This window comes from Myxine glutinosa, chromosome 9 (assembly GCF_964187855.1).
Source record: "Myxine glutinosa chromosome 9, kmMyxGlut1.1, whole genome shotgun sequence".
NCBI lineage: Eukaryota > Metazoa > Chordata > Myxini > Myxiniformes > Myxinidae > Myxine > Myxine glutinosa.
Genome location: NC_136269.1, coordinates 108,024,868 through 108,041,421, shown reverse-complemented (window position 1 = coordinate 108,041,421; position 16,554 = coordinate 108,024,868). Strand labels below are relative to the sequence as shown.

The window sequence follows — 16,554 nt, the reverse complement described above, 5'->3', positions numbered from 1 at the left end:
CTGAAGGTGGATTGCGGTTGTGTTTTCACCCCTGCTTGAGCAGGATATCGCAAAAATGTTACGGACGGATTTGGATGAAACTTTGTGCACAGGTTGGGTGTCTGACAAGGACAAATTGATTCGATTTTAGTGAAGATCCAGATTGGGATATGGCTCATCAGTGGAATACAAAACGTACAATGTTCAGCCCGGTGGAGATGTGCTCTCTACAGAGTGCCGTTGCGATGTTATTATTACCTCCGCCACCAAAGTTGGATGGAGGTTATGTTTTCGCCCCCTGTCTGTCTGTTTGTCCGTTTGTTTGTGAACAAAATATCTCAAAATGTTGTGGACAGATTCAGACGAAATTTGGCAGAGAGGTAGCGTATTATTAGATTTTTAGGCAGAGAGGTAGTTTCGAAACAAGGACGAAATTATTAGATTTTGGTGAAGATCCGGATTCGGATCCAGCTGGTAGAATTTTTAAAGTGATTCTTAACCATTGGGAGATCGGGCTAAAACCAACATATAGCAGGATATCTCAAAAAGTTACAGATGGATTTGGATGAAACTTGGTGGACAGGTTGTGTGTGTGACAAGGAAGACTCGATCAATTTTGGTGAAGATCCGGATCCAGATCCGGCTAGTATAATTTTTTAAGTGATTCTTCACCATTGGGAGATGGGGCCAAAACGATACGTAGCAGGATATCTCAAAAAGGTGTGGATGGATGATTTTGATGAAATGTGATTTTGTATTGTGATTTTCTGGTCTACTCTGGGATACAAAACGTAAACTGTTCACCTGGCGGAGGTATGCTTTCTACTGAGTGCCGTTCTAGTTATTATAATCATGCTGCCTTTTTCGTAATGTATGATCGTCCTCTCCATAACTTATTTTCAGATTTCATGCAGCACTTTGACCTCCGCCACTCCCGTGAGGATTGCAATTACAAGCTTTAAATTATGTCTGACTTTCTGCTTCTGTCAAAGCATGTGCCCATAGAAAGGGAATTTTTAAGACAAGATCTTGGTGGGGAGGTGGAAGAGTGAGCTGATAGATGGCAAAAAGGAAACAGACTGACAGTGGAGCAGTCGAGCCACATATGGAGCATCAAACAAGGGAATGGAGGAACAGAAAAATAGAGGGGAGGAAACGAATCTGTGTAATGAAATTGTATCTAAGTTGAACCCAGGTGTTATGCTCTCTCCAACCACTGAGAGGCGCCTATAAGAACTCAGACGAACATCGCTCCGAATCATTCCTGTGACATTTAATCTGAGTGACAGTGTATACTCGAATGGTGCGTATATCTAGATGTTCCAGGCTTGCTTGCATTGATTGCTAATTGCTTAACTCCTCCATGATTATGTAATCCTGATACAAGGCTTGATTATATCTTACAGGTGTTGCCAGAGATCGAATTTGAATTAAACCTACCATTAGGACAATGTTGTGGATTTGATTTCTTCCAACACTCTGCAAGTAAGAATGTTTGGTTAGGTAAGGTTAATTGGGATAAAAGAGACCACGAGAGGGATAGGAGGTGATGTGAGATGGTGAGGCAGTGCCTGTGTTCAAGTCCTTGAGGGAAGGGAGAGATTGAACCACCTCCAAAAGGTAGTTCAAAAATGGAAGAAAAGAGGAACAAAAAAGTGGATGGACGCAGTCAGCCATGATTTGGGGAATTTTCTCCGGAGTGGGTTGGCTACTGGAAAAAGCTTGCATCCTGGAGGAGCTGGAGAGGGCCAGAGGACCAAGAGAGTAGAGAAAGCTAGACGAAAGGAGAAGCAGTAAAAAAAAAAACAAAAAAAAAAAACAGAGGCCACTGACATGTTTGCGATGTGAAAGTAACAGGCCTTTCATCCAGTCTCATCAGGTGAGATACCAATAATGATGAGAACTTTGGATTCCACAGAATCCATGAAACAGAGATGTGATGCTGGGGTGCCAGCACATAGGCTAGAGCAGTATTCCATTGAGGTATGGAGAAAGACCTTGCAGGCTTTAAGTAGTTACGACTTTTCAAGAAGTGACTTGAAACGATGGAGGATGCCCAGTCTGCAGCATGCTTCGGGAGCAGCTTTGCTCTATGGTCAACTCAAGCTGATCGTGAGACCAAAATGTTCAACAGACTCAATCTCTTCCAATGGCTGAGCATAGAAATAAGGTGGGTTAGTTTGATGGTCCCTCCAGGGCAACAGGGTGAAACTGAGATTTGTCGGGATAGAAAAGCATGCTCGATTTGTCAGACCAGCATCTAAAAAATTCCATATCAGCAGAGAGTGATGCAGACGCTACCCAGGGGCGAATCCAGGGATTTCAAGATGGAGGCGTGCACTAAGCCATAATGCCGAAAGTGGGGGGGGGGGGGGGGGGGCGAAGCAAGGGGGATCTGGGGGTCGTCCCAAAGGAAATTGTGAAAAATTGATCATCAGAAACGGCATTTCATGCGTTCTTGGAAGTTTCTGCATTCGAGTCTTTCGAAGTCGAGTCGAGTTTCATTCGAAGTTTCATTCGAGTTTCGAAGTCGAAGTCGAGCATTCGAGTCGAGTTTCTGCATTTCTGCATTCTGCAAACGGCAAGTCCTTGCGTTCTTCTCTGGTCAAACAGTTCAGCAGATTCGCAATGACTAATGGCCAGATCGACAAACTGGTGAACCGACGTGCCCAGCTGTTCCTTTTGCTATAGTGTGTGTGTGTGTGTGGGGGGGGGGGGGGGGGGTGGGGGCATGCTTTTTGTGTAGTTCCACTGGAGCTTTCTGATGTGGAATTTCTGATTTGTGTTGTTCTACTGAAATGATTGTTATGATCTCCTGAGTTAATCAACTACAAATAATGGTTTTTTACCGTCACACTTGGAGTGTTTTATAATAAAGCAAGAGTGATTTAAAACCAATGCAGAGTAATCTACAAAAAGGAAGAGCGTTTTTGAGAGGCTCAGAATGGTATTATATGTTGATGAAGAACATGACTGGACCCAAGACTGCCTTGGGCACTCCACGTATTCCCTGGGAGGGAGAGGGTTCTATTGATACAAAGCATCAACTGTGCGAGTGGAGGAAGTCAGAAAACCAGATAAGAAGACAGCCTTTTATGCCACAGGCAGCAAGGTTGTGAAGCAGAGCAGGATGATAGTTTGTGTCAAATAACCAGGATATGTTCAGGGTGATGGTCCTGAGATTTAGAGCCGCCATCAATAACAGAATCCAAACTGATGGCCACAGATCGGGCTGTTTGAAAAGAGGAAAGATTTGACAACAACAGCAGATGGACTCCATAACTTTTCTTATACTAATTGTAAGTGAGCCTCTTGGTAGTTGAGAGAACTATTTTTGCACCCTTTCTGTGACAGTTGGGAGGTAGCCAAAGGACAAGCACAGGCTGAAGAGTGCAGAGAAGAAGCAAAAGTAGCAGATTAGGATTTTAGAATAACATACAAGGGGAGTAAAAGAGTATGGGAGTTGAGGAGGAATTGAGGGGAGGGAAAGGTGTGGAATAAAAAGGGAGTTAGGAGAAGACAGACCAAAGAGGCTGTGACATATGGAGAATGGAGAAATAGGGGAAGGTGCAAAATTTGTCAATTTTGTGAGTACAATTCTCATCCCTCACCCACTGCAACCCCCCCCCCCCCCCCATGAAACACAAATACCCATGCCCCCAAAAAGTCTTCTTTCAACTTCAATATAATATACCTTGTAACTGTAATCATAGTAGAAGTTTAATCCAGTCATTTTACATGCAAAATTCACTACTAAAGTCTAATAGTTCATGATCAAGGTCAGTAAAGACTATAGACAGGGACATTAATCACCAATATATATCTATACTAGCGGGGTCACCCGTGGGAATCCCACGGGCATGGATGTGTGTGACATTTCGACATATTGAGTTATATGCTGCACATTCATTTTTACAAAATGGTTACTGGCAAGTCATCAGATCCAGAAATGGTGTGAATTTAGTTATTTCACATAATATGTGACCCCTCACTCCTCTCCACCTGACACTCTCCTGTCTCCACCTGACACTCTCCTGTCTCCACCTGACACTCTCCTCTCTCCACCTAGCACTCCTCTCCTCTCCAAACCCTCACATCCCTCTCCTTTCCAATCCCTCACCTCTCCAATCCCTCACACTCCTCTCCTCTCCAATCCTTCACACGCCTCTCCAATCGCGCCTCACACTCCTCTCCAATCGCGCCTCACACTCCTCTCCAATCGCGCCTCACACTCCTCTCCAATCGTGCCTCACACTCCTCTCCAATCGTGCCTCACACTCCCCTCCAATCACTCCTCTCCAATCGTGCCTCACACTCCTCTCCAATCACGCCTCACACTCCTCTCCAATCGTGCCTCACACTCCTCTCCAATCGCGCCTCACACTCCTCTCCAATCGCGCCTCACTCGCCTCTCCAATCGGCTTTCCCCGTCTCGTTTCTCTCCTTTTTCTCCCGTCTCGTTCTTTTTCTTGCTCCAAATCGGCCCGTCGGAATCGGAAATCGGCCCGTCTCGCCCGTCGGAATCGGAAATCGGCCCGTCTTGCTTTTGTGCTTGTGCGTAAATAAATTGTGTTCATGACACCATTTCTGGTGTTGGGCTAGCGGCTAGGGTGCCGGCTTAGGATCCTGGGTTCGAATCTCGGTCGATCGCCGAATTAATGCCAGGGGGGTTGACTCAGCCTGTCATCCTTCCGAGGTCGGCTAATTGAGTACCAGTTCACTGGTAATTCCCTGTTTGTCGTTGAAGGCGGCAAAAAGGGTTGGCGTCAGGAAGGGCATCCGGCCGTAAAACATTGCTTCAAAAAGGGGACAAAAAAACAACAACTACCACGGTCCCCGAAAAGGCCAACCCCCGCTTTGCGGGGAAAAATGGCCTCTAAACGGTGGTTTTTACACCATTTCTGGATCTGATGACTTGCCAGTAACCATTTTGTAAAAATGAATGTGCAGCATCTAACTCAATATGTCGAAATGTCACACACATCCATGCCCGTGGGATTCCCACGGGTGACCCCGCAAGTTTGCATTGACGTTCGTCGATGGACTCGTTCGCCCGTCTCATTCGTTTTCTTGCTGCATCCTGTTCAAGTCTGCGTTCTTCATCGATCGTCTCATTCATTTTGGAAATAGAAGTTTCCACGCAGCGCATGAATTGTCACGATCCTCAAGAGGAATTTTGTCTCGTAATCATCAAATGATAAATGGCACCTGCACATTCATTTTTACAAAATGGTTACTGGCAAGTCATCAGATCCAGAAATGGTGTGAATTTAGTTATTTCACATAATATGTGACCCCTCACTCCTCTCCACCTGACACTCTCCTGTCTCCACCTGACACTCTCCTGTCTCCACCTGACACTCTCCTCTCTCCACCTAGCACTCCTCTCCTCTCCAAACCCTCACATCCCTCTCCTTTCCAATCCCTCACCTCTCCAATCCCTCACACTCCTCTCCTCTCCAATCCTTCACACGCCTCTCCAATCGCGCCTCACACTCCTCTCCAATCGCGCCTCACACTCCTCTCCAATCGCGCCTCACACTCCTCTCCAATCGTGCCTCACACTCCTCTCCAATCGTGCCTCACACTCCCCTCCAATCACTCCTCTCCAATCGTGCCTCACACTCCTCTCCAATCACGCCTCACACTCCTCTCCAATCGTGCCTCACACTCCTCTCCAATCGCGCCTCACACTCCTCTCCAATCGCGCCTCACTCGCCTCTCCAATCGGCTTTCCCCGTCTCGTTTCTCTCCTTTTTCTCCCGTCTCGTTCTTTTTCTTGCTCCAAATCGGCCCGTCGGAATCGGAAATCGGCCCGTCTCGCCCGTCGGCCCGTCGGAATCGGAAATCGGCCCGTCTTGCTTTTGTGCTTGTGCGTAAATAAATTGTGTTCATGACACCATTTCTGGTGTTGGGCTAGCGGCTAGGGTGCCGGCTTAGGATCCTGGGTTCGAATCTCGGTCGATCGCCGAATTAATGCCAGGGGGGTTGACTCAGCCTGTCATCCTTCCGAGGTCGGCTAATTGAGTACCAGTTCACTGGTAATTCCCTGTTTGTCGTTGAAGGCGGCAAAAAGGGTTGGCGTCAGGAAGGGCATCCGGCCGTAAAACATTGCTTCAAAAAGGGGACAAAAAAACAACAACTACCACGGTCCCCGAAAAGGCCAACCCCCGCTTTGCGGGGAAAAATGGCCTCTAAACGGTGGTTTTTACACCATTTCTGGATCTGATGACTTGCCAGTAACCATTTTGTAAAAATGAATGTGCAGCATCTAACTCAATATGTCGAAATGTCACACACATCCATGCCCGTGGGATTCCCACGGGTGACCCCGCAAGTTTGCATTGACGTTCGTCGATGGACTCGTTCGCCCGTCTCATTCGTTTTCTTGCTGCATCCTGTTCAAGTCTGCGTTCTTCATCGATCGTCTCATTCATTTTGGAAATAGAAGTTTCCACGCAGCGCATGAATTGTCACGATCCTCAAGAGGAATTTGTCTCGTAATCATCAAATGATAAATGGCAAGTAAATTATATTGTGGAAAATTAAAGATTTCAAATAAACCTATTTAAAGTGTATTCGCACATAACTAATTTTAAAAAACGAAGAAATATCTCTCGGTAATTTCCTGAAACATATTTTACTTCCGGCTAATAATGTTGAATTAAATAAAAACGAAGAAATATATGTCGGCATCATTGTTGACGTTTTTGTGACGACTGTCATCAAACGAAAAAGTAATATATCTTAACGGAAAAGCAAAAGCGAATTTTTAATATATATCGACACGTTGCCGTCGGTGTCATGTTGGGCGGTGTATGATACACCATGACCATGATACACCATGATACACCAACACCATGTATGATACACCATACACTATATATCTACATCTATATATCTATATATCTATATATCTATATATATAGCATCACCTTCGTGCCATTCTTGCTCAAATCGAATTTTATCGAAAATGACATTTTAAAAAATCCGGTGATTGGTTATTGTGTCTAGTTACTGTCAATTCATAATAGAATGTCTATACACGTTTTTTTTGCCAAAAAAAAAGTGTTTGTTCAACTCCGTGCCATTTCTGCTCATCGAGTGTTCGTGCCACTTCCGCTCATCGTATATCACCGAAATAATGACTCCTCCCATTAAATTCAACGAACCCTAACCCATCTCTATAACCCTAGTTGAAAAAGGTGGGGACGGACGGACGGACATCGAGACCGGCATTATTAGTGACCTATCTCCGGAAGGAGATGACCTAAAAAACTAGTGTATAAATGAAAATAAAGTCAATGTATCATAAAAATTAATTTCTTGATTATTCGTTCCAAAGGGTCGTCAGCATTTAGGTAGAACCGTGATCAATATTGTCTCTAGCACTTCTCCGTGCCATAATTGCCCAAGCCAAAATTGCTCACGGTGATTTGCCCAAGCCAAAATTGCTCACGGTGATTTATAATCTCTGTTATTTATAAATTTAGCTTAGTTACACGTTTCTCTACAATTGCATGCAATGATAATCTAGGTTTTCTTCACTTAACAGAATTTAAATTCAGTACTGATCCAGATGGCTGAAAAAAAAAACGTTTTTTGTGATTATGTCGTAAACGCTTTTTTCCACTTGAGCAAGAATGGCACGAAGGTGATGATATATACATATATATATATATATATACAAAAATAAATAGAGAAATATATCTATATGCATACACACACACACTTTTAAATTTTGCTGTTAGTTGTTGCACCCCTCTAAGGTACAATTATAATGGTCGAATGGTTGATTACCCTAAATGTATTAGATGACATTTCATGTTTAACAAAGTATGTAAGACAGGACATTGATTTGGAAAATTCACCTAGCTTGACCTCGGCGTTCTCTGTGAGGAGGACGTTCTGACCCTTGATGTCACGATGGATCACCTTGTGTGCATGCAGATGGGTCAAGCCCTGCAGGGGTTGAACAAAAAAAGATACCATGTTGTAGAGCTTAATTTGCAATGTTAACCATGTGAAAGGGTCAGAATCTTAACCCACAGGACAGTGTCATGGATCACCTCTACATGACATGAACAGTGTCATGGACAGTGGCATGGTCTGTACGAATGAGACACACATTAGTGCAATGTGAACGCTGTGGAGTGAGATACAAAGGTCGATGGGTTAAATCCCAAAACGACGACGTGGTGATTTGCTTGGCATATTTGAATGGCTGGTCAGCCATTCCAACAACAGTGTATCTATGGCTTACAAGGTGGCAACCTTATACAGGCTCAGCCACCAACAGATGGGTCAGTCATGCGCTGTCTTGAATGCACGGTGCCGTACAGATAGAAAGGGAAATCAAATACAATTATAACCCCGGCTACTTAATTTTAACATCAAGACCGTTTTCCTTTGTACATTCAAACCCAATTAGGTCCTGTTTGCATTAAAACCTGTTAGCGTAAGTGGCGCGATGAATAAGGAAAACATCTGGTGCATGCGTGGTGGACGTCTATGCAGATTTATTTGGGATACAATGGGACTCAGCATCTGTGATCGAGCCTTTTCAAGAACAAAGGTAGCCGTTATAATATGGAATTGGTGCACACTTGTGATATGGTTTCCATTTGTTGTTACAGCTGTCACCAATCTATTATACATAAGAAAAGAATGAAAATGAAAACGTCCAAAATTTAATGGGTTCTATGTCTCCACGCATATTTGAAGTCCTGCCAATGAAGCAGAATATGAAGAACGAGCAGAACCCCTTGGTAAGAAAATACCACAATATAAAAATAAGGAAGCCTTTTAATCTTGCACTGGTTGAAAGAGCTCAAAAATGGGAGGTAATACATTTCTAAACAGCAAAGAAAAAAAAAGAAGAAAATCGGGAGCAATCGAAGCAGTGGTCTGTTGCCTATACAACATCCCGGGTTCAATTTTTTTTTTGTCTGACTGAAAATATTGTAATTGTCCTGTAGGTTTGGATTAATTTGAAGCAACGTTTACTTAATATCATTTTCTCTCCGAGGAGCGTTTGCATGCTTCAGGGTCAGCCAGACAGACGGCATTAGCCTAAAATATATTTACTATTGGGGCAGCCAAGGAAACCCACGGGCATACATGCTTATGACATTTGGACATCCTGAGTTGGATGCTGCACATAAAGTTTTACAAAATGGATACTGGCAATTCATCAGATCCAGAAATGATGTAATCTACACATTTTATTTACTTTACAGAACATGTGAATACATGTCTATGCACATGGGAAATACAGTTTGTAATGTGTAATTACACGTAATGCAAAATGTGACTTCAAGACCTTAAATTTTCCACCCTCATCTCCCTCCTCCTCATGCACACAGCACAGAGGAGAGGGGGAGAGGATTGAACAAGGGGGGGGGGGGGGGGGGGCGGGTTCGGCTAGTCTCATAACAGATAATACATTCCTATTTAGATATTTTCAATGTCGGTTTTGACCTTTGTCATTGAATACCGGTCGCTCGTGAACCATCGTCGTCTCCTGACTTGTAATAGGGTGTCAATAATTTTGTCAATACCATTTCTTTTTATTTTCTGATTTAAAAGGATATATTAAGTTCTGAATCGAAAACAAAGGTTCTGTAATATTAACAGTGAAATAAATAATTGTGGACACCAAATAGTTCTGTCAATTTCAACTTATTTTTAGAGAAAATTGTGAGTTATTTGAATAAGATGCAATGGTGCCAATATTTTTGGCCACGACTGTGTGTGTGTATATATATATCTTGATCTTGATCTTGGCGATAGCAGGCATATACCGTCCACCTTGAAGGGCAAAAGGAGAGAGATCAAGCATCTCAAATGGGTATTGAAAGCCAATGGCTACCCAGACCACCTCTGCCCAAAAAATGAAATGGTACTGGCGGCTCCAAGAATCCAGGACGTGCCACAGGAACCACCTAAGGGCTTCTGCGTGCTACCATTTGTGCCACGGGTATCTCAAAGGATTGGCAGGATTTTGAGACCGGTCGGGGTGAGGGTCAACTACCAACCTATATACACCTTGAGACGTGCACTGACCAAGGTCAAAGACAAAAGACTGAAGAATGATTGCACAGGTGTGGTATACACCATTCCATGTGACTGTGGTGGAGAATACATAGGCGAGACTGGAAGAACCTTAGGCCAGCGCATTAATGAACACCACAAGGCCTTTGAGTGTAATCACCCAGAAAGATCTGCTATCGCCAAGCATGGAATAAGGGCGGGCCATGTTCCGCTATGGGACAATGTGAACGTGCTGGCGGCATCCCCGAACCGGGCCAGGAGGCGAATACTGGAGGCCTGGCACACTGGCCAAACGCGGGCACCATTGACAGAGGAGACTGTGGCGTTACCACAGGCATACGGACCTCTCATGCATAAGTACACCAGAGACACACCGATGCATGGAGGAGGACAAAGACAAAGTGGGACATAGCCGACACAGGCAACACGGACAACAAAACACAATACACCGCTCAAACACGCACAAAACACTTGCAACGTAAGCCGAGCATGGGTCCATGGTCACGAGGTCTCGCAACGCAGCTTTGTGATTGGTTGATAGAATAGGCCCACCCCTCCCCCCAGATATATCTGGGAGGAGGTGAACAAGGGAACTTCTCTTGATGAAGGCTAGTGGAGGCTCGGCGCACGCTGGGTTGCTGGCCGAAACGTTGAGTTTTTAAAGACAAAGCTATAGGTTGGAGAACGGAAAAATGGATATCGTGTGTGTGTGTGTGTGTGTGTGTGTGTGTGTGTGTGTGTGTGTGTGTGTGTGTGTGTGTGTGTGTATGTGTGTGTGTGTGTGTGTGTATATATATATATATATATATATATATATATATATATATATATATATATATATTGTTGCGGATATGGGACTTGGCCTCCATATCCGCTTGTAAATATTCCCCTATTTCCCCAATACTCCCCAACTATCCCCAATCCCCCATTCCCTAGTCCCATTGCCTGTAAATAACACTCTGTAGAACCGACCTTCCCCTTTTTCCCCCATTAAATGTCGTGCCCAGGTCCACCGCATCTCACGTAGACAACTTTCGGACATCTTGCTAGTTATTCTTAGTCTATGTCAGTTAAGGACTCGTTTCCATTAATTCTGACTCTTCGTTGCACCAGAATGTGATTGTATGGCACCAGTAGTGAGTTTAGGACCTCCCCATACCTCCTCCCATCTTCCCCATGAAACAACAACTACAACAACGGCGTGCGGGGAGTGTGCGTCCTCACACCGGCTTGGTTAGCCGCCATTGCCATGTGCGCCCACGGGGTTACCACGAAGGGGCTGGCTGTCAGCTCCTCATCAAGGGCGGAGCCCGATAACCCCCGCACCCAATAAGAAGCAACGGGCCGATTCCATCTGGGGCGGAGCTAACGAGCCGAGGGCGTGTCACTCCCCGCCGGATATACGCAGCCTACCGGACGTGACGTGAGATGCGCCTCAGCCACGAAAGAGAACCAGACGCCACCTCCGAGCGCTGTGAGACCTCCCGCATCTCTGGACCGGACCGGGTCGATTCTGTCCCTGAGCCAAGAGTGCACCTTGAGCCATCGACTACCCGCCTTCCTTGCCATCAATCCCCGTGTGAGTCAGTCTTGTCCCGTTTATCTGTCGTCTGTCGGGGCTAAGATAAGACCGTGTTTAAGTGCCCACCTTTCTATGCTGTCTCTCTTGTCTTTGTAATCTAACCTTCCGCAATATTATAACCTCCTCCGGAGGTCTTGAGAACCGTACCCCTGGTGTCGTGTCATTTTAACCCAGCCGCTGTGTCCTTTCCTCAATTGATCTAGCGTAGCGCGACTTAGTCAACGTTCGAGTATAATCGGGTAACTTGTGCGAACACGGCGGCCATTCCGCTCGGCCCAGCATAACATCTTAATAAGTCGTGTCCGTAACAATTGGTGTCGAGGAGTGGGATTCGGACCTGGGACTAAATTTATTAGGCCCAAATTTTGGAACACCAATTGTACCATTAGGGTAACATTTTGGTGTTGGGAAGTAGAATTCGATCCGGAGCGCGTTTCCCGCGCTCGAAATTATAACGGCGAAATTTGATTTTGTTTTACGAAAATAAAAACCCGAATTTTGAAAGTCGCGCTATGGCAGACCAAGTCGGCTGGGTTCCGGTAGAGGAGAGTGAGGCAGGGTCGGTCCAGGACCAAATTGAGGGACGTGAGGAGAGCGAAGCAGCGAGGGTAGCAGACGCACAAAATGGCGCCTCGCTGGTCACGGCGACCGCGCCCGCGACCGTGGCAGCGCCCCTGGTGGATTCGAACCTTTTTATGTTGCAAATGAGGGCCCTTATGGAACAAATGGGTGAGCGATTGGAGGGCCAAATGGGGGTAATGGGGAACCGGATGGATGCTCAGGGTGAGCGATTGGAGGGCCAAATGGGGGTAATGGGGAACCGGATGGATGCTCAGGGTGAGCGATTAGAGGGCCAAATGGGGGTAATGAGGGACGAAGCGAGGGGTACTGGTGAGGGGTTAGACAAGAAATTTGGGAAGTTAGACAATAATTTTGAGGGGTTAGACAACGGGATAAAAGAGGTGAGAAATGGGTTAATGGGGGTAGAAAACAGAATGGCCGCTCAAGAGAATCAAATGGAAGGGATGCAAAAGGGGTTAGAGGGGTTAGAAAACAGTATGGAAGGCAAATTAAGGGACATGAGGGACCAAGCGGAAAGGGAAGTTAAACAAATGGAGCAGCGGATAGAGGGGGTCAGAATGGGGGTAGAAACCAAACTGGATGCTCACAGGGAGGAAATGGAGCAGATGAGGGTGGCATCTGGGCAGGAGATGCAAGTGATGGGAGAGGAGATCAGGAGAGGAGTGAGTGAGGAGGTCGGAGGAGTGCGCGAGGAGGTGAGGCACTGTAAGGAGCGCATGGAGAAGGAGGTGAGAAAGGGGACTGTAAAATTGCAAGGGGGTATAGAGGAGTTGACGCTGGGAGTAGAACAACTGACAGTGGGACAAAAGGAGTTGGGGGACCAGGTAAAGAAGAACACAGCGGTAATAGAGGGGTTAAAATCGACGCAGAAGGAGATGAAAAAGGACGTAGGGGTAATTAAAAAAGAGTGTCAGACGGTACATGAGGACTTGACGAGGAAAATGAACAAGGTGGTAGAGGTGATGGAGGTTAAAGAGCGGGAGGTGCGGGAGCACATAGAAAAAAATAAAGTGGAGTTAGAGGAAGAACTCAAAGGGGCGCACGAGGAGATGAAGGAGGTGAAACAGAAATTAGAAGAAGTGGAAGAAGGGGTGAGCGAAATTAAGAAGCGACGGAGAGAGGATAAGAAAGAGATAAAAGAGGAGATAAAAGAATTGGTCCAAAGTCTGTGTTTGGATCGTGATGATGTGCTCATTAACCGGATGAGGGATTCGCAGGTGATGGAGGAAAAGCGAAGAGGAAGAGGACCCGGTGTAAGTGGTGACCAATATGGTCGTGCGTATGATGCGCCAGGGGATTTAATAAGCTTGGGGGTCGAGATAGACCCGGGTGTTCGTGAGAGGCCGTTGGTGAAGTGTGCGAAAGGTCTGGTGTGCGAAAAAGGAGGTGTGCGAGAAAGTCCGACTCTGGGGTGTGTGAGGAAAAAGTGCGTGCCAAGGAGTGAGGGTGCTGGCGAGAATGAGTCGGTCGTAGCGCGTGTGCGAGGGAGCACATGGAAGCGCGGTGTGGTAAGTGTTACAGAGGGTGTGACGGGAGAGTGTGCGCAAGAGTGTGCGCGAGAAAGGTGTGTGACGGACGGGTGCATGGGGAAAGAGTGCGCTGTCAAAGGCAAGGAAGAATGCACACCTGTGGTGAGTGTTACAGAGGGTGTGACGGGAGAGTGTGCGCAAGGGTGTGCGCGAGAAAGGTGTGTGACGGACAGGTGCATGGGGAAAGAGTGCGCTGTCAAGAGTGGAGGTGAAAGTAGTGAGAGTGACACGGAGCGTGAGTTGGTTGTGACAGGTGAGAAAGGAAGCACACGTGGAATGGTAGAGCGTGAGTGGGAATGCACGCTGGAATTGGTAGTAAGGCACGTGGTTGGGTGTGCGAATGAGAGCACACCTGTGATTGTCACAGAGGAGGTGACCGAGGAGGGGGCGCGAAGAGGTGTGTTGGTGAGGTGTGCTACCAACGAATGTGTGCCAAAGTGTTCGGTGGTCAGGTGTGTGACCAAGGCTGTGAGTGGAATGAGGGGACCTGGGTGTGTAAGGAAAGGTACGAGGAGCATGGGAACGGCTGGATGTGTGAGCAAGGAACGGGCTGCGGGGTGTAAGCATGCAGGTGAGGCATCGAAGGTAACCGGGTTAGAGGTTAGAGCGACTTTTAGCCGAATCGGGCCCTCGGTGCGTGCTGGGCCTCGCTTTGAACGGCCGCGTCCATGCTCCACCAGGCGGAGCGGGCGGCTGGATAGGAAGGGTCGTCATGGCGACCACGTTTTGTTGAGGCATTCCGGCAGGCCGAGATCGGGACATTGGATGGCTCCACGCCGAGATGGTGCGTGGGATCTCGGCCCGGGTAAGCCCCCGTCCCTGCACCGAGTGCCGGACGCATCCAGCCGCTGGCACAGAACAACCCGCATTCATGGCTTGGCTTTACGAAGCCGGGCTTTGGATAGGAGTTGGCGCACCGAGAGGCATTAGTGAGTAGACTGGGTGATGAGGTTAGTGTTTTGGACCCAAAATTAGAGAAAAACAAAATTTGATGATTGGCAAGGGATTGGCAGTAGTGATTGGCAGATGATGGGTAGTGATTGGCAAATTTTTAATTTGTTGAAATTTGATGTGCAAAATTGGTAGTGAGCGATGGGCCCGGTGGGTAAGGGGGGCATCCCTGCCACCCTTCCAATTGGGGGCAAAGGAGCAATAGCTTATGGGGTGTATGGCAGTGAAAACTAGCCCGGGTGGGTTAGGTTATATTGTAGGGATCTAGCGAAGATGACATTAGGTAACGTTAAGGTTAGTTAGTGACTGATACCTGTAGTGGGGACGCAGGTAGATTAGTATGGATGATAATGACGTGGGAGCGCAATAGTTTAAAGGGACGACTGGGAAGCGCAAGTTTCAGAGGGGAGTAGTTAGATGAGATGATGCTGTGTGAGAACTGGACAGGTGTGTGGAGCAGTGTGTGAGTAGTGAGTGTTGTGGATCAGCGCGAATGCGCTTGGGGAGAGAAGGGTGCAGGTGGCACCAAGAGTGAGAGCACAGGTGTGCAAGTGCAGGTGTGTGGAATATATGGAGCAGAGAATGACTGGTGTGGAGAGAGTTGGAGTAAGTGGTACGGAGTGGTGTGCAGGGTGCGAAGGTGTGGATGGGGGAAGAGTGGACCCCTTTCACGAGTACCCGGGGCGGGTAGTGTAAGTGTTAGGTAGAGGGCATAGGTAAATTGTGGTTGGATATTGGCATTTGTGGTGCGGTTGCAGAATGGTATTGTGGATGGGTGCATTAGTGTTGTGGAAATGGCTGGGCGTGTAGCCTGTTAGTGTGTGTAGTTGGTTGGGCACTCCACCACTGTGAGGATGTCGGCCAGGTGAGGCCGCAGGTGGGCTCTGGGAGCCGTTAGTGTCAGTGGGTGCCTGAGGATCCCGGGTATGGATCGGGCAGCCCAGTGCCAGAGAGGGCACCGAGTGGGGAGAGCGCCAGAGGGCCTTCCCCAGGTAGTTAGGTTAGGGTAAGGAGCAGGTAAGCTCGGAGGCAACTGCAGTGGTGGGGGTGTGCAGGTGGGTAGACCCGCTGGGAGAGGTACACGCCACAGCCCAGAAATTGTGCGAGGGCACCGGGAGATGAATCGGGGGAGTGAGACCCCAAATTGAAAAGCACCACAGTTTAGTCAATGGGAATTGGTTTTTAGAACCCATAGTGTAAGTTGGCCAATGGATTGGCAGGGAAAGACCCCGGGTAGTGTAAAGTTGTTAAAGTCATTCAGGAAATAGTTAGGATTGATGAACCTGTCGCACCATACGCAGCCACTTACCTGTGATGATGATGACTCCACACCTGTGTTTTCTTTGTTCTGTTGCAGGAAATGAGAATTGCTGTGAGGATTTGTGAGACGCATCACGACGTGGATGAGACATTGGGGTGATTCCATCTCTCCCTCCCTAGGAGGGACTGATGATGAATTGGTGATGACAAATTATGATGTTGAGTTGGAGATGGCAAATTTTGATGAAAGTTGAAAATGGCAAATTTGATTGGTTAGGAGGGAGAGAAGACGAATTTGGTTTATGGGAGGAACGGGGAAGACAGTAGGGATGTTTGTTGATTTGTAAAGTAGATGTTTATGGGTAGTGTTGTGTTTTGTGGATACAGTAAGGGGTAAGGGAGGGGCCATGTAGGTTACCTGGTGGGGGGGGGGGGGGGGGGCGTACGGTAGGAACGTACCTGTCTCACCTGGTTCCCATGTGCCCCCAGTGTGCATCATCTTGTATTGCGTGCACTTTTGCGCCCTTACCACCTTACTCACTTGTCTTCTTCTTTTGTCTCCCACCTCCGAGGATCTGGCTTTGGGGCAGAGAGAGAGGAGAGAGAGGTGCTGGCTCC

General features: G+C 47.1%; 1 protein-coding gene across 1 annotated transcript in view; it reads right to left on the bottom strand.

The window, feature by feature from the left end:
* The window catches only part of LOC137418836 (TRAF2 and NCK-interacting protein kinase), a 211,078-nt gene that overhangs the window by 64,273 nt on the left and 130,251 nt on the right, over positions 1–16,554 (bottom strand). Inside the window, exon 6 of the mRNA XM_078784643.1 lies at positions 7,851–7,941. Within this exon, the coding sequence (XP_078640769.1) occupies positions 7,851–7,941 (91 nt within the window). The remainder of the gene's footprint in view (positions 1–7,850; positions 7,942–16,554) is intronic.